This window comes from Pogona vitticeps, chromosome ZW-PAR, assembly GCF_051106095.1.
Source record: "Pogona vitticeps strain Pit_001003342236 chromosome ZW-PAR, PviZW2.1, whole genome shotgun sequence".
Classification (NCBI taxonomy): domain Eukaryota; kingdom Metazoa; phylum Chordata; class Lepidosauria; order Squamata; family Agamidae; genus Pogona; species Pogona vitticeps.
Window position 1 is genome coordinate 3,211,603 of NC_135800.1, and position 13,222 is coordinate 3,224,824.

General features: G+C 47.9%; 1 protein-coding gene across 5 annotated transcripts in view; it reads left to right on the forward strand.

The window, feature by feature from the left end:
• Positions 1–291: 291 nt before the first annotated feature.
• Positions 292–13,222, forward strand: part of PNPLA7 (patatin like domain 7, lysophospholipase) — a 66,967-nt gene continuing 54,036 nt past the window's right edge. For 2 of the 5 annotated variants that reach the window (XM_078382819.1, XM_078382820.1), the window contains exons 1-8: positions 292–923; positions 5,290–5,364; positions 6,756–6,843; positions 7,684–7,766; positions 10,081–10,169; positions 10,517–10,657; positions 11,317–11,476; positions 12,115–12,195. In XM_078382819.1, coding sequence (XP_078238945.1) covers positions 888–923; positions 5,290–5,364; positions 6,756–6,843; positions 7,684–7,766; positions 10,081–10,169; positions 10,517–10,657; positions 11,317–11,476; positions 12,115–12,195 — 753 coding nt within the window. In that variant the 5' untranslated portion in view covers positions 292–887. The remainder of the gene's footprint in view (positions 924–5,289; positions 5,365–6,755; positions 6,844–7,683; positions 7,767–10,080; positions 10,170–10,516; positions 10,658–11,316; positions 11,477–12,114; positions 12,196–13,222) is intronic. The other 3 variants (XM_072984659.2, XM_072984657.2, XM_072984658.2) reach the window with 3 other exon arrangements.

Below are 13,222 nucleotides of genomic sequence, written 5' to 3' on the forward strand. Positions count from 1 at the left end.
CAACAAGGTATGGATGTGAAAGCTGGGCAGTGAAGAAAGCTAATGCGGGGGGAAAATATTAATTGGAAAGGTGAAGTTGAAGAAGAGCTCTCTGTAGATGTGATGCACCACCAAGGAAACAAACACAGTACAAAAATGTTGAATCAAATCGAGTGTCTACTCTAGGAGCAAGAAATGGCTAAATTGAGGCGATTGCCCTTTGTCTCTACATCCTGTAACGGGAAGGGTCGCTGGAAAAAGAAAATAATGCTGGGAAGAGCAAAAGATGGGTAGAAAAGAGGAAGATCAAATATTTATTTATTTATTTATTTATTTATTTATTTATTTATTTATTTATTTATTTGTTTATTTGTTTGTTTGTTTGTTTGTTTGTTTGTTTATTAATTATTTTATTGTATTTATTTTATTTATTATATTTATTATATTTATACCCGGCCTATCCGGTCAAACGACCACTCTGAGACGGTTGGTGCGTTTCATAAAGGGAACATCCCTTCTTCACATTTTCTGGATGGTTTTAAAGACGGGCGCCTAGAATCTCCCCAGGTGTTCTTCGACTACAACTCCCAGAAGGCTCCGCGGCGGGCTGCGGGCGAGCAAGAGCTTCTGGGAGTCGTAGTCCGAGATCCCCTGGGAACCCGACGTGGGGAGCCACGGGTCGAGAGGAAAGTCAACGGGACAAGGCCCTGAACACCCGGGGGGCGGAAGTGACGTCACGGAGAGCGCGCCGGGGCTATCAACTCCCCCCCGACCTGTCGCGTGAACTCTGACCTTTGGCTTCTCCCTCAGGGCTCCTTCCTGAGGGGGGAAAAAAACCGCCGTTGGGTGCTCGGCGTCCCTTTTTTTCCCCTTCCCGAGGCGGCCGGCCGGCCTGAGGGGACCCGGCCATGGGGAGCGAGGCCGCCTCGCCCGCCGACCGCCAGGTACGTGGCCAACCCCCCCCCCCCGGCCTCCCGCTTGGGCCCTTCGGGGCTTCTGCCCCCCCGTGTTTTCCCCCCCTCCTTTCCTCCTCCTTCGCACCCTGAGGGAAAGGAATTGGATCCTGCTAGCCAGGAACGGGCAGCTTGGCAAAGTTTCCCGTCCGGGGAAAAGTAACGACTTTCCGGTAACGGGGGAAAGTAACGACTTTCCTGTAACGGGGAAGTAACGACTTTCCAGTAAAGGGGAAAGTAATATTTTTAAAATTTACTCTAATGGGGAAGTAACTTCGCCGTTATGGGGAAGTAACGACTTTCCTGTAACGGGGAAGTAACGACTTTCCAGTAAAGGGGAAAGTAATATTTTTAAAATTTACTCTAATGGGGAAGTAACTTCGCCGTTATGGGGAAGTAACGACTTTCTTGTAACGGGGAAGTAACGACTTTCCAGTAATGAGGGAAGTAATATTTTTAAAATTTACTCTAATGGGGAAGTGACTTCGCCGTTATGGGGAAGTAACGACTTTCTTGTAATGGGGAAAGTAATATTTTTTTAATTTACTCTAACGGGGAAGTAACAACTTCGCCATCATGGGGAAGTAACGACTTTCCGGTAACGGGGGAACTAATGACTTTCCAGTAATGGGGAAATAACGACTTTCCATTAATGGGGAAAGTAATATTTTTTTAAAATTTACTCTTAACGGGGAAGTAACAACTTTCTTGTAACAGGGATATAGCCGTTGTTCCGTCACAGGAAAGTAGCCTTTTTTCTGCAACAGGCAGGTAACGACTTCCCCATAATGGAGGTCTAACGACCTCCTGGTTTCCAGGAACGGAGCTCTTGCTGACGTTGCTCTGAAGTTACTAACTCTTTACTAAACCCTTTTTGTTGAAGGCGGTGCCGATTTTTATAGGCTTTTAAAAAGGGACCCACGATTCGCTTTTCTTCTTTTGAGCTCAGAGGCTTCTTCCCACTGATGGGTCCTTTTATCTTGCTTTCATTCCTGTTGCAAGAGATACTGAATTCTTCATTCGTTCACTCTTTGTTTACGAACTGCTTCTGGGGAGGCATCATCGTTAGGCGAAAAGCTGAATTTACTCTGTTTTCACCTTATTACTGTTAACCATTGTGTAGAGAGCTCAATATACAAATGTTGGCATTACGATGTTCTGTGCATTTGATGGTGTTTGTTTTATTTATTGAAAATATTTTCGCCCCGGCTTGTTTTATTTCCAGTGAGTGGGATTCAAAGTTGGGGAGGATTTAGTTTAAATGCACGTGTGGTTTGAAAACCCTTTGTTTGTCTGGTGATGTTGACATGTGTGAGCCTATGTTTTGTTGGAGATCTAAGGATATTGATAGCCACGATCTAATTGGAGAGCTGTGCAAATTTGAGAAAGATATCTAGTGTGTATAGAGCGATGGACCCAGGGGTACTGAGTTCGAATCCTTTCTCAGCCATGGAAACTCAACCAGTGGAGAAAAACTGGTAAAACCACTCCTTATATAACTTATTTATTTTGAAAGCCCGGATAAGGGTCACTATAAGGCAGATTCTGACTTGACAGCAGGTAACCCACAACAATATATGGGATGGGTTGTGACTCAGTGGCACGTAACAACAAAAAAATGTGTCGTTATAACTTTCAGTAGTATATCGCCTCTAATTAAGAAGTAGGCATTTGTCTTGGTGGACCCAATCACGGAACTGGGGCGAGGCACCAAATACAAACACAAACTTCTTTATTAAATTCAGTTTGTCATTCAGATTCAGGCTGACGGAGTTAATGTTGCCTAAATTGAACTACTAGGGGGAAAAATCGCACAAATTACAAGCCTTCCCAGGTAATGTTGGTGAGTGTAAGATTCTAGCCAATATGTATTGCCTGCGCTGGGCTTTGTTGCTAAGTTACACGTAACTTCATTTTAAGCTTTTAGACTTTCTTGGAAAAAGGTTAGGAATGTAAATGATGGTGGTGATGATGACAGGCAGTGGATGGAGAGCGAGAACTCATAATGAAGATTCTATGCGTTCTTCAGAGGCAATACAGTAAGATCCTCATAGCTGCTGCGGATTGGGGCCAGGCTGCATGGCGGATACTGAAAACTGTGGATAATAGTCAACATTATAGACGGAAAAAGAAACACAATCTAGAAAGACTAATATCACCATGCCTGATTTAATATGTATTTATAATCTGAAATATTTCTGTACTGGAATCTTTTTTTTGTCTCCTGTTGAGTGCCAAAATGATGGAATAGGCTAGTTCATTCCTGTTTTATAAATTCAATATCATATATATTGGTGGATGTTGCTATAACAGCAACATGTTGCATTTGTAATTTATGACATGTGCAATATATGCAATGTGTTATATGGACCCATTTGAACATCCCGGCTGAGGCGGTGGGCTGTGGCAAAAATCATGAAGTGACAGTTGACCTGGAAGAAAAGGAGAAGCTTTTACAGGAGTCGAAAAAGATGAATGGACTTGGAACTGAAGCTCTTTCTAATTGTACTAATATACCTCAGGACTGTCTGACTCTGCATCAAAGAGATGGTGCCTCTCAGCTCTGCTAGCTTGTTTCCTTGTGGTTTCCTTTGTTTCTCGTTATGCAGCTAACAACTGACTCGCATACTGTTAACACCTCCCGTCCCTTCTCAAAATGCATATTTCTGGGAAGACTTTGGTACTGCACACTGTTTTCATGCTCTACTGTAACCAAGGCTAACTAAATCTAGGTACAATAACTGTCTATAGGAGGACTTCTGTATCTGCAGGATTGTATCTGCGGTTTCACTTACCTGCGGTCTGAAAGCATGTATTAAAAAACTCTTGATATATGTATTTATATGATATATTTACTAGAACTGGCCACTAGGGGGAGCCAGAGGCCGTGCTATGTTTTTTGAAGACTACATACATAGCATGATCTCTGGCTCCCTCTAGTGTCTAGCTTTGAAAATATGTATTTCAGGATTATTATTTTTTTACTGTGCTATGTATAGTGTTCACTGTTATCCATATTTTTCAGTATCTGCAGGGCTGTTGTTGCTTGGAACCAATCCCCTCAGATACAGGGGGGTCCTATTGTATTTTTCATGGTGGATCCCTCCCTCCATTTTCTTTCTTTCCGCTGATACCTCCCGTATGTTGGCAAGCTTTTGGGGTCCAGGGCCTTCTTTTGATATGCTTTGTGAAATGCTTGACATGTAGATGGCACGAAATTATCTACTCGTTGTTGATGCCAACGAATGTTTCGTTATTCCATACCAATAAACAGACAAATGAGTGGACATAGATGTGAACGTGTGTTTTCTGAGCTTTTGATACAGGTTTGGCAAGAAATGATGATTCATTGAGGGCTACTGTTGAAGATTCTGTCATTAAAAAAAAAGGAGAAAGGCTTTGCCCTCACCTCTTTTAATCACCCAACCTTAATGACAAAATGTCCTCAGTTGTTTACTCACTGTGTACATTCAGGGCTAAGCTCTGTGTTTGTTATATTAAGTGTGCCAAGCCCTTGGGGTGGACCAGAAATAGTTCTCTGGATCCAAGCCGACATCATCTCCAACGTGGCCTCAGCGAAGGGGAGAAACTCTGTGATTGCCCGTCTGCCTATTCCAGTGACACATTCTTTCCTGGGCAACTTTGGCGCAAGTCAGTCCTACGACAGGAGGAGGTTCCCAGGACGATTTGCTGAAAAGGTCACGTTCCGCTTCGTCGTAGCGCCAGCCTTAAGAAGAAAGAAGCAGGAATGCTAGCACAAAGATGCATTCCCCCCCCCCCTTGTAATATCTCCAAGGCACCAAACCCATGTCAAAATCGTGTTGGGATTTTACTAACGGGCTGCAACAGGTAGAGCTAGCTGGATAGCTCAGTGAGTTGGGTACGTGGCTGCCGAGCCAGAGGTTGGGAGTTTGATTCCTCCACGTGCCTCCCGGAAGAGCCAGCCTGGGTGGCCTTGGGCATGCGACACAGCCCCAGGGCGTCGTCAGAAGAAGGGAATGGTTAACCACTCTCTAGAAAACCCTGAGTAGGATCCCCATCAGTCCGAATTGACTGGATAGCTCACAATTATTATTATTAATAAATAAAGCATTGGGTATGTTATTGAGGAGGTGACTGGAAGTTCATGGCTTAGGCATAACAAGTTCCAGGATTCTTTGGAATTCCTAACAGGATTTGGGACACGAGGCTTAAGTTTCGGATTTAGACGAATGTTTGACTCTTTTCCTCCATGGGACGTGGTTCTAATCTAGCTGGTTATCTTTGGAAGTCTTTTCCTCCCTCCCTTCGGTCTGGTGTGTAAGGCAACTCAGCGGCCCTCCACCCATATTGACATCTCTGCTGTTTTGTTCTTTAGGTGGACTTCCCCTCAAGTTCAGATCTCACCACGCGGGTCCTTCAGTTTGTAGAAGACAGGATGCAAACAACGATGGTAATGTTACAGCCTGTGTGTAGGCGTGCTCTTAACTCAGATACAGCAGGACCCCCATATCTGTACGATCAGTGTCCACTAATCCTTGGTCTGAAAATATTAAAAGAAAAATCTTAGAAATACACAGACACACACACACATATATAATGAATGTTGCTTTCTCTGTCTGCTTTAGGCCAGGAGGCCTGCCTTTTGGGTTTCCTCTGTAAAGAATCTTGCCCGCTCTTGGAATGAACTCTTACAGAACAGCTGGTAGTACACGTCTGCTTTCAGCAATGACAGAGTAACGTGTGCCGGATCCCTGTGCCGTTCAAAATCGGTGCAGTTCAAAACCTCTTATACCCCCCAAAATAGCTAGGAAGCACAAATAGTTGAATCTCTCTCACACACATGCCTTCCCCGAACTGCATCAGGCTCCCGGCATGCCCATACACCCTCCCCAGCCGCTACTGGAGTTGCTATGCCAGTCAAGAGGACCAGCCAGGGTGCTATCATTGGACCAGGAGCTGCCACGCTGCTCACCCAGGGGCCTTGGGAAGTCCAAGACGCACCTCCTTCAGGCCACTTCCTGGAGATGAATAGCAGCATAGTATTTATTGAACATCTATTTACTGAAATATGTATTTATTTGTTGAAAAATCTTCATGTATAACCAAAACCGTGTGGCTCGGTTCGGTCCCGTGCAGTTCAGGGTTGAAGTATACAGATCTCATTCACCAGAGGAGGACAGCAGAGTTAGCACGCCCAGTGCAATGAATGGAAATTGGCTTTTCTTATTGCCCTGCTTGGCTTCAGGTATTGTTGTGTGGTGCGGAGAACCTCATAAAATCTCCCCGGTGAAATGGGAGTTCTAAGATGCGCTAAGGAGGCTCGTTGCCAGTTCTGAAGGGGTCATAAAAGGGGGACCTGAAAACCCAAGGGAACAGAAGTAAAGAGATAAAATATAAAATTGGTCAATGCAGGTCAGTGAAAAGGGTGTTCGCGTCTTGTCCCCTTTAAACGACAGAGCAACCAGGCAAGGGGTATCAGAATTCATCTGGGCTCAATTTAGTTTGCTCAAATCCCATAAAGCCCAGGCACGACTTTTTCCACCCCCAACCATTGCATATTTTGTTATACATTTCTAGTACCGTAGGACCCTCCTCTCCACGGGATCGCTGATTTGTTTCTCTGCTGTCTGAAAATGTGAAATAGAAAACTAGGAGGTACTTACCAGAAATGGCCACCATAGGGAGCCAGAAACCATGCAATGTGTTGCTTTCTATGCTTCTGCGTTCTGGGGCTTCCACGCAGAGGGAACCGATCCCCCGCGGATACAGTGGTCTTACCGTACAGTTGGAGGAAAGGGATGTGCTTAAGCCGTATGTCTTTTGTCTCGTTTCTTCCCGCAGTTAACTGGAATGGTTATCGGTGCCACGGTCGCCTTACTGCTGATTGGGATCGTTGTCTATTTCGTTTACAGGAAGGTGAAGGAGTTGAGTAAGTAACCCCGGGGGTAGAGCTGGGCTGGATCGCAGGAGGCCCTAACCCTCACCTCCGTGCGCAAAGAAATATACTGTATACTGACATTATTCAGCGCTACCAGGGGTGGGGAGTTATTTTTATGGGCTACAGATTCTGTGAATTGCCATCCTTCAGAAATAACTGTTCCAAGCTCTATTTCACATTCTAACTGCAGTTGTGACACACACACACACAAAAATACACACCCAATCCCAGCCACCGGCTGCCTCTTTCCTGTCTTCCTCTCGACTCAGCCCGCTCTGTTAACTCCGCTGCCTCTTTGTACGGTAAAGCCATAAGCGGTCTACCAGCGTCAGCGTGCCATTTCTTCGCTTGCTGCTTACATGCTGAAGCTGTACGGCCCATGGCAGATAGGTTATGGGACCGGGTGGGGGGATTTATATCTAGTGAAACGCCTCCTCCCGCCTAGATCTACTCGAATCACTCGCTCTAGCCAGGAGGGGCTGTTGAGGGGCCGAACACCGAGGGAGGCCCCGGAAAGAAAGAACAAGAAACCGGGCCTTCTCGGCAGTGGCCCCTTGCCTTCGGAATAGTCTCTCCCCGAGATCCGCCTGGCCCCTTCGCTGGGTGTTTTTAAGAGCCAACTCAAAATCTAGCTATTTAGGTAGGCCTGTCACTGATTGATTTCTAATTTCCCATCTGCAATGATATTGTTATTTGTTGTCAAATTATTGTTTGATATATTAGATTGTTTTGAGTCTTTTTTTTATTGTTAGCCGCCCAGAGTAGACGTTGTCTAAATGGGCGGGATATAAGTAAGTAAATAAACAAATAAATAAATATTATGTCTTCCAGAGCAACCTCAGCCCCACGTGCCTCAGTACAGGTTCCGCAAGAGAGATAAAGTCATGTTCTACGGTCGGAAGATCATGCGGAAGGTAAGGATCACCCCAGGGGCGCCCTCGGCCCCCGTCTCATTGCAAAGCTAAAAGCAAATATACTGCTGGGTGCTTGACAAGTTAATTACGCAGGCTGCACATTGTCCATTGCAAGCTGGGTCCTCCATTTCCCGACTTCCAAAAGGATGGAAGGCGGAGTGAACCTTGAGCCGGCTCCCTGGGATTGAACCCCAGGTTGTGAGCAGAGTTTTGGCTCCATCGCCGCACTCAGCATGGCTACAAACGGAGGCGTTTGCTTCGCAGCCGGATCGGTTTGCTCCCTCAGCTGAGAGCTGGACTTGAGCTTTGCTTTCCCTGATCTCTCCTAGATATAAAAACGCCGGTAGATCGGCTGGGTCTCGGTGGGCGTGGGCTCAGCCGTGGCTCGTGACTGGCTCCCTCCGTGGCTCTGCAGACTCTCTGGGGCACAGCCCGGTGAGGTCCAAGGCTAAATAATTGCTATTCTTGGCTCGAGAAGGCCTCGCGGAATCCGTGGGAGTTAAAGAAGTGTTGCTTTGACACTGAATCCGTCCGTCCGCTCAGGCTAAGTCTCGCAAGTGGATTTCGTTCTGTGTCTGTCGCGCCCTTTTTTGAATAGTGCCGTGGCGTGCAGTAAACTTAAATAAATTGGCTTTATGAGTTTTTGTTTTTGATACCTGCAGTTGAACTAGATATAGCATGAAATACCACTCCAGATCTGGAAATGTGAGGGGGAAGGAGCCCGACCCGTTGCTAAGGAACCGCTGACGATATTTATCTGCTGACGCACGCAGAGTGACTGGGGGAGGAAGGAGAGAGTTACGTGGATACGCGCTCTGGGGAATTCCTCAGACTTCCCAGACCCCCCCCTCCCCGCGCGAAAGGGCAGAATCCGCTGAGAATTGGAGGCTGAGAAAAATGGAGACCGTGGAAGCATCTAAGCCTCCCAGTTCCTAAACTGGGAGTGAACCAGCCAAGCCCATGGTGCTGGCTTGTTTTTGCCTTGTAGGGCAGGTCTCGTCGGAGGGCAGCCCGAAGCTAGGAAATGGGTTAGCAAAGCTGTCTGGATGGGTGGCTTTCCGCGGTAGGGTTTGCATCCGACCCGTAGGTGGCGCTCTAGGCCCCGCCATTCAGGCTACAAACCTCAGTCTGGGAATTTCGCAGAATCTGGGAATCCTCGTTTTTCCAGTGAGGCTGAGATCCATCACAGCCCCGAATGGAATCCTCCTGGTGTAGGTCATCTGTGGGGTCGCCACTGATGGAGTGATCGTTGAACTATAAATTTAATTCCGGTGATCTGTCTCCCCGGCAGCAACACCCCAAGCTCAAAAGCGAGCAGACGGCAGCCCTCGAGAGAAGGTTCTGGGCCCCCAGAGGTTCTGAGACTACAACGCCCAGTTGCCTTCACCACTAGCTCTGCTGGGCCAGGGGTTTCTGGGAGCTGCAGTCCAAGAACCTCCGGGGACCCCAGGTTGGGAACTGCGGGTCTAAAGGTTGCCGGACCGGAATCTCCACCTCTGCCCGGACGGGCGTTGGCCATCAAAGTTCAGCCACCTCCGCCTTCCCTCTCTTTGATGCCTTTCTCTTTTGAGGTGTCTTGGGAGGGAGGGTGATCTGCCCGCGAGTTTTGCAGGTGCCCGTAGAAATCCATGGGGAGGAAGAATCTAGAAGAATTGTCCGTTTTGCGACACTCGACTTAAACCCCGATAAAACGCTGGCCAACCGTTCCATCTCAAAAAGCGTTCCGTGTTTCAAACCAGAATCATCCGTTTGCCGTTTTTGCTGACCACCCGTGTATCACACTTTCCCTGCTCCCAGGATTAGCTGGTGGTCCGTCCCTCCGCTCGCGGAGAAAGGGACCACGGCGCAGGGCTTTGCGTACACAGACGGCCACAGGTTCCCGTCCCACCCCGTCCAGCTCGAGTTTATTTATTTCTTTAAAATATTTTCTACCCCTCCTCTCTCTTTAGAAAGGACTCAAGGCGGCTTCCGTCATTGAAAGACGGTATTTAAAGCAGAAAACTATGAGTCTCAAGAGGCTGCTTGCATCGTTAAAAGACAATATTTAAAGCTAAAACAAGAAATGTGCAAAGATTAGGGAAGAATCCTTCCCAAAATCCTGCAGAAGTGCTGCAAGACAGCATGGACCATACGGGGCCTGGATGGACTACGAGTCTGATTTGAGGTTGCCATCATCCCTGCCCATATGAGTGTTAGCCCCAGGGCTATTAAGCGTATAAGCCTGGCTCGGAAAAGCCAAGGTCGTGGGTGTGTCTTCTGCCTGCTTCTCTGCCGGACCAGGCGCCTTTCTTCAGCAGACTCTGCTTCCTCCTAGGTGACGACACTGCCCAACTCTCTGGTCGGGAACACGGTGCCTCGGCAGCGGATGCGGAAAAGGGCCAAGGTCTTGTCCTTGGCCAAGAGGTATGGCCTGAGACCGGGGGCGCGACGGGAGGGTGGGCCAACACAGGACCCTTCTTCACATGGGGCAGACCGAACTCCCATCCTTCCTCGAATCCATCCCCTTTCGGTTCACCTGGCTGGAAGGAGGGTGGTTGGGTTCCCCCCTCCACCTCTGCAACTAAACGCATTTTAGAACCCAGGGGAGGCCCAAGCAGATGTTCAAGGGAAGAAGGTTGAGTCCAGGTTAGGAGGGAAGCAAGACCAGCCGGAGGAAGAAGACGGCGAGATGGTACGAAGCTGGAGGAGGTAGGACAACCGCCCCCCCCTCTTCTGTACCTGCGAAAGAGCCCTTTTCCCGTTTCTTGCAGGATCCTGCGTTTCAAGAAGGAGTCTCCCACCCTTCAGCCCAAAGAGCCCCCTCCCTCTTTGCTGGAAGCCGACCTGACGGAGTTTGACGTGAAGAACTCCCACCTGCCCTCTGAGGTCCTCTACATGCTGAAGAACGTCCGGTAAGGAGGTGGTGCATCTCCAAAATCTGTCCTCCACCGCCCTGCTCAGCCCTTGCAGACGCGAACCTGTGGCTTCTTTGAGGGAGTCAGTCCATCTCGTGTTATTGGGTCTTCCTCTTTTCCTGCTGCCGTCCACCTTTCCCAGCAGGAGGGTCTTTTTTCCAGAGAATCCCGCCTTCTCAGGGTGTGCGCAAAACAGCACAGCCTCTGTGTCATCGTTTCTGCCTCCAGAGAGAGTTCAGGCTTGATTTGATCTAGGGCCCCCTTCTTTGTCTTTCGGACAGTCCAGTTCATCCACCAAGCGCGCTCCGAACACCGCATTTCGAACAGATCAATTTTTTTTTCTCGTCAGCTTTCTTTTACTGTCCAGCTTCACGCCCTGCGTTTGGGAAGAGTTGTTAATCTGGTGGGTGGCCCGGTAGGTTAGCTCGGATCAATAACCATGAAACGCAATAGAACCACCGTAACTGTGGGGGATCCGTTCTAAGCCCTCCTCCGCCGATAAGGGAAACCGTGGCTACGGCGGTCCTACTATAGAAAGACGCCGTCCAGCCTTGTTCTGCGCTTGTATCCGATAGTTCAGGTGGGACGTCCCTCGGGCGGTTCCTTGCCAAGCCCCTGCAGCTGGTCCTGCTGACTTGCTCCTTCTCTCCCTGCAGAGTCCTCGGGCATTTTGAGAAGCCGCTTTTCCTCGAACTTTGCAAGCACATGGTCTTTGTGCAGCTGCATGAAGGGGAGTACATCTTCCGGCCGGGGCAGCTGGACAACAGCATCTACGTGGTCCAGGATGGGAAGCTGGAAGTCTGCATCCAGGAAAATGTAAAGCCAACCTATAGCGAGCCTGCCCTTTCAGACAAAAATGCCCCCTGTTTCGTGATATCTGTTGTATTGCCCCTGGCTGCAAAAGTGAGGGCAGGGGGGGAAAAAAAGAGGAATTTCTATGTTTAATGCATGGCTATCGGGAGTTTAAAAGCTGCCCCACAAGAGGAAAAATAATGGATCAGGGAGAATCCAAGCTTAACACCTGACATGCTGGCTTTCTAAATGAAAGGAGCTTGTTCCTGGACACGAAGCCTTTGGAGCTGCTCACCCTTTGCCCACTGTGGCTTTCAAGTATTCTGGCCGGGGCAGATGGGATTTGTAGGCGAAAACATCAGAAGAGATGCAGGCGCCTTTTGCCTGATTTAGACTAGCTTCCCCCTATCGAGTGCCTTGCCTTGCAGTTTTGGTCGTCTCTGATCTACAGATGGGAAAAACTTCCTTTTAAATAAATAAAATAAAAGCCACGTTGGCTGCTGGTGATGGTGCGGATTCTGGAAGTTGTAGTCCAAGAGAGAAACTTCCCTGACCTTTTGCCTTGCTGGTTGGGGACTGTTGAGGGATGTCGCTCAAGAGCACCTAGTTAAGAAAGGCAGATAGAGGTAGCTGTATTTCTCTTTTTTTTAACTTTCTCACAGGACGGGACAGAAGTGGTGGTCAAAGAGGTCCTGGCCGGGGACAGTGTACACAGCCTCCTCAGCATCTTGGATGTCATCACAGTACGTTCGCTGTGCCTGTCGGTACAGTTGTAGGTTGCGGCTTTGGACACTCTGGTGTTTCTTCTAATTCTCCCACCCCCACCCCCGCCTTTCAATGTATCATAAATTCCAACAACCAGACATCTATAAACAGATAGAAGTCCTTCTTGGAGAAAATGGGTGCGGACCTCCTTTTTTTTTAAAAGTGGGTGGTCAGATGTAAAAAAAAAAAGGCGAGAATCCCGGGTTTAAATGATGGTTTGTCGTGACAGCTCCGCCCACAATGGTAGCTTGATCCTGGCTTGTCTCCCTTTGGTGTGCTCTGAAACATAAGCTGACATAGATCCTAAAAAAGAAACAAACAGGCTAGGAACTAAAAAGACAAGTGTCAGTTGGTTATACAAACTGTACCTTAAACCCAGCGTGGACCATTCCTTGTGATACTGTCTATTGCATCTGCGTGGTGTGTTCTTCTCCAATTCTTTCCACAACGGACAGGAGTCAGTAATCTCCTTTTTCCCTTGGTAAGGCTGCTTCTCGGGCTAACGTTCCAGCCAAGAAGCTCTTGCCTTAGGCTGTTCTTTTTGCTTAATTATTTTTTAAAAGAAAAACCTCCTGTAATTAAGAATTGATCAGCCAGTTGGGAGCAGGGCCTTTGTGTGAAGGCAGAAGAGGACTTTTCATTTTTCTCCAACTGTGGACAGAATGTATTCTACGGGGACAAACACTTATTTTGCTGAATCGTTCAGAGGATCCAGAGGCAGAACGAGGTTAGGACAGAGAGCAGGAATTCTCTGGGTGGCTTGTGTAACCCCCTCCGATGGGGGGTGGTGGTGAACTTTTAATTTTAAATCCAGAAAGAATCACTGCAAATATTTGGGGTTTTTTCTGTCTTTTTAATTTACATTTTTTAAATTGATGTAGACACATTTTTGCTGCAAGGTTAGTCACACACTGGCGTGTTGGATCGGCCCCCACACCCGTGGAATGAGCCCTGATCAAAGAGATGCTCACAATCATCCTCCCCTCCTGAGAGATGCTCTGACCC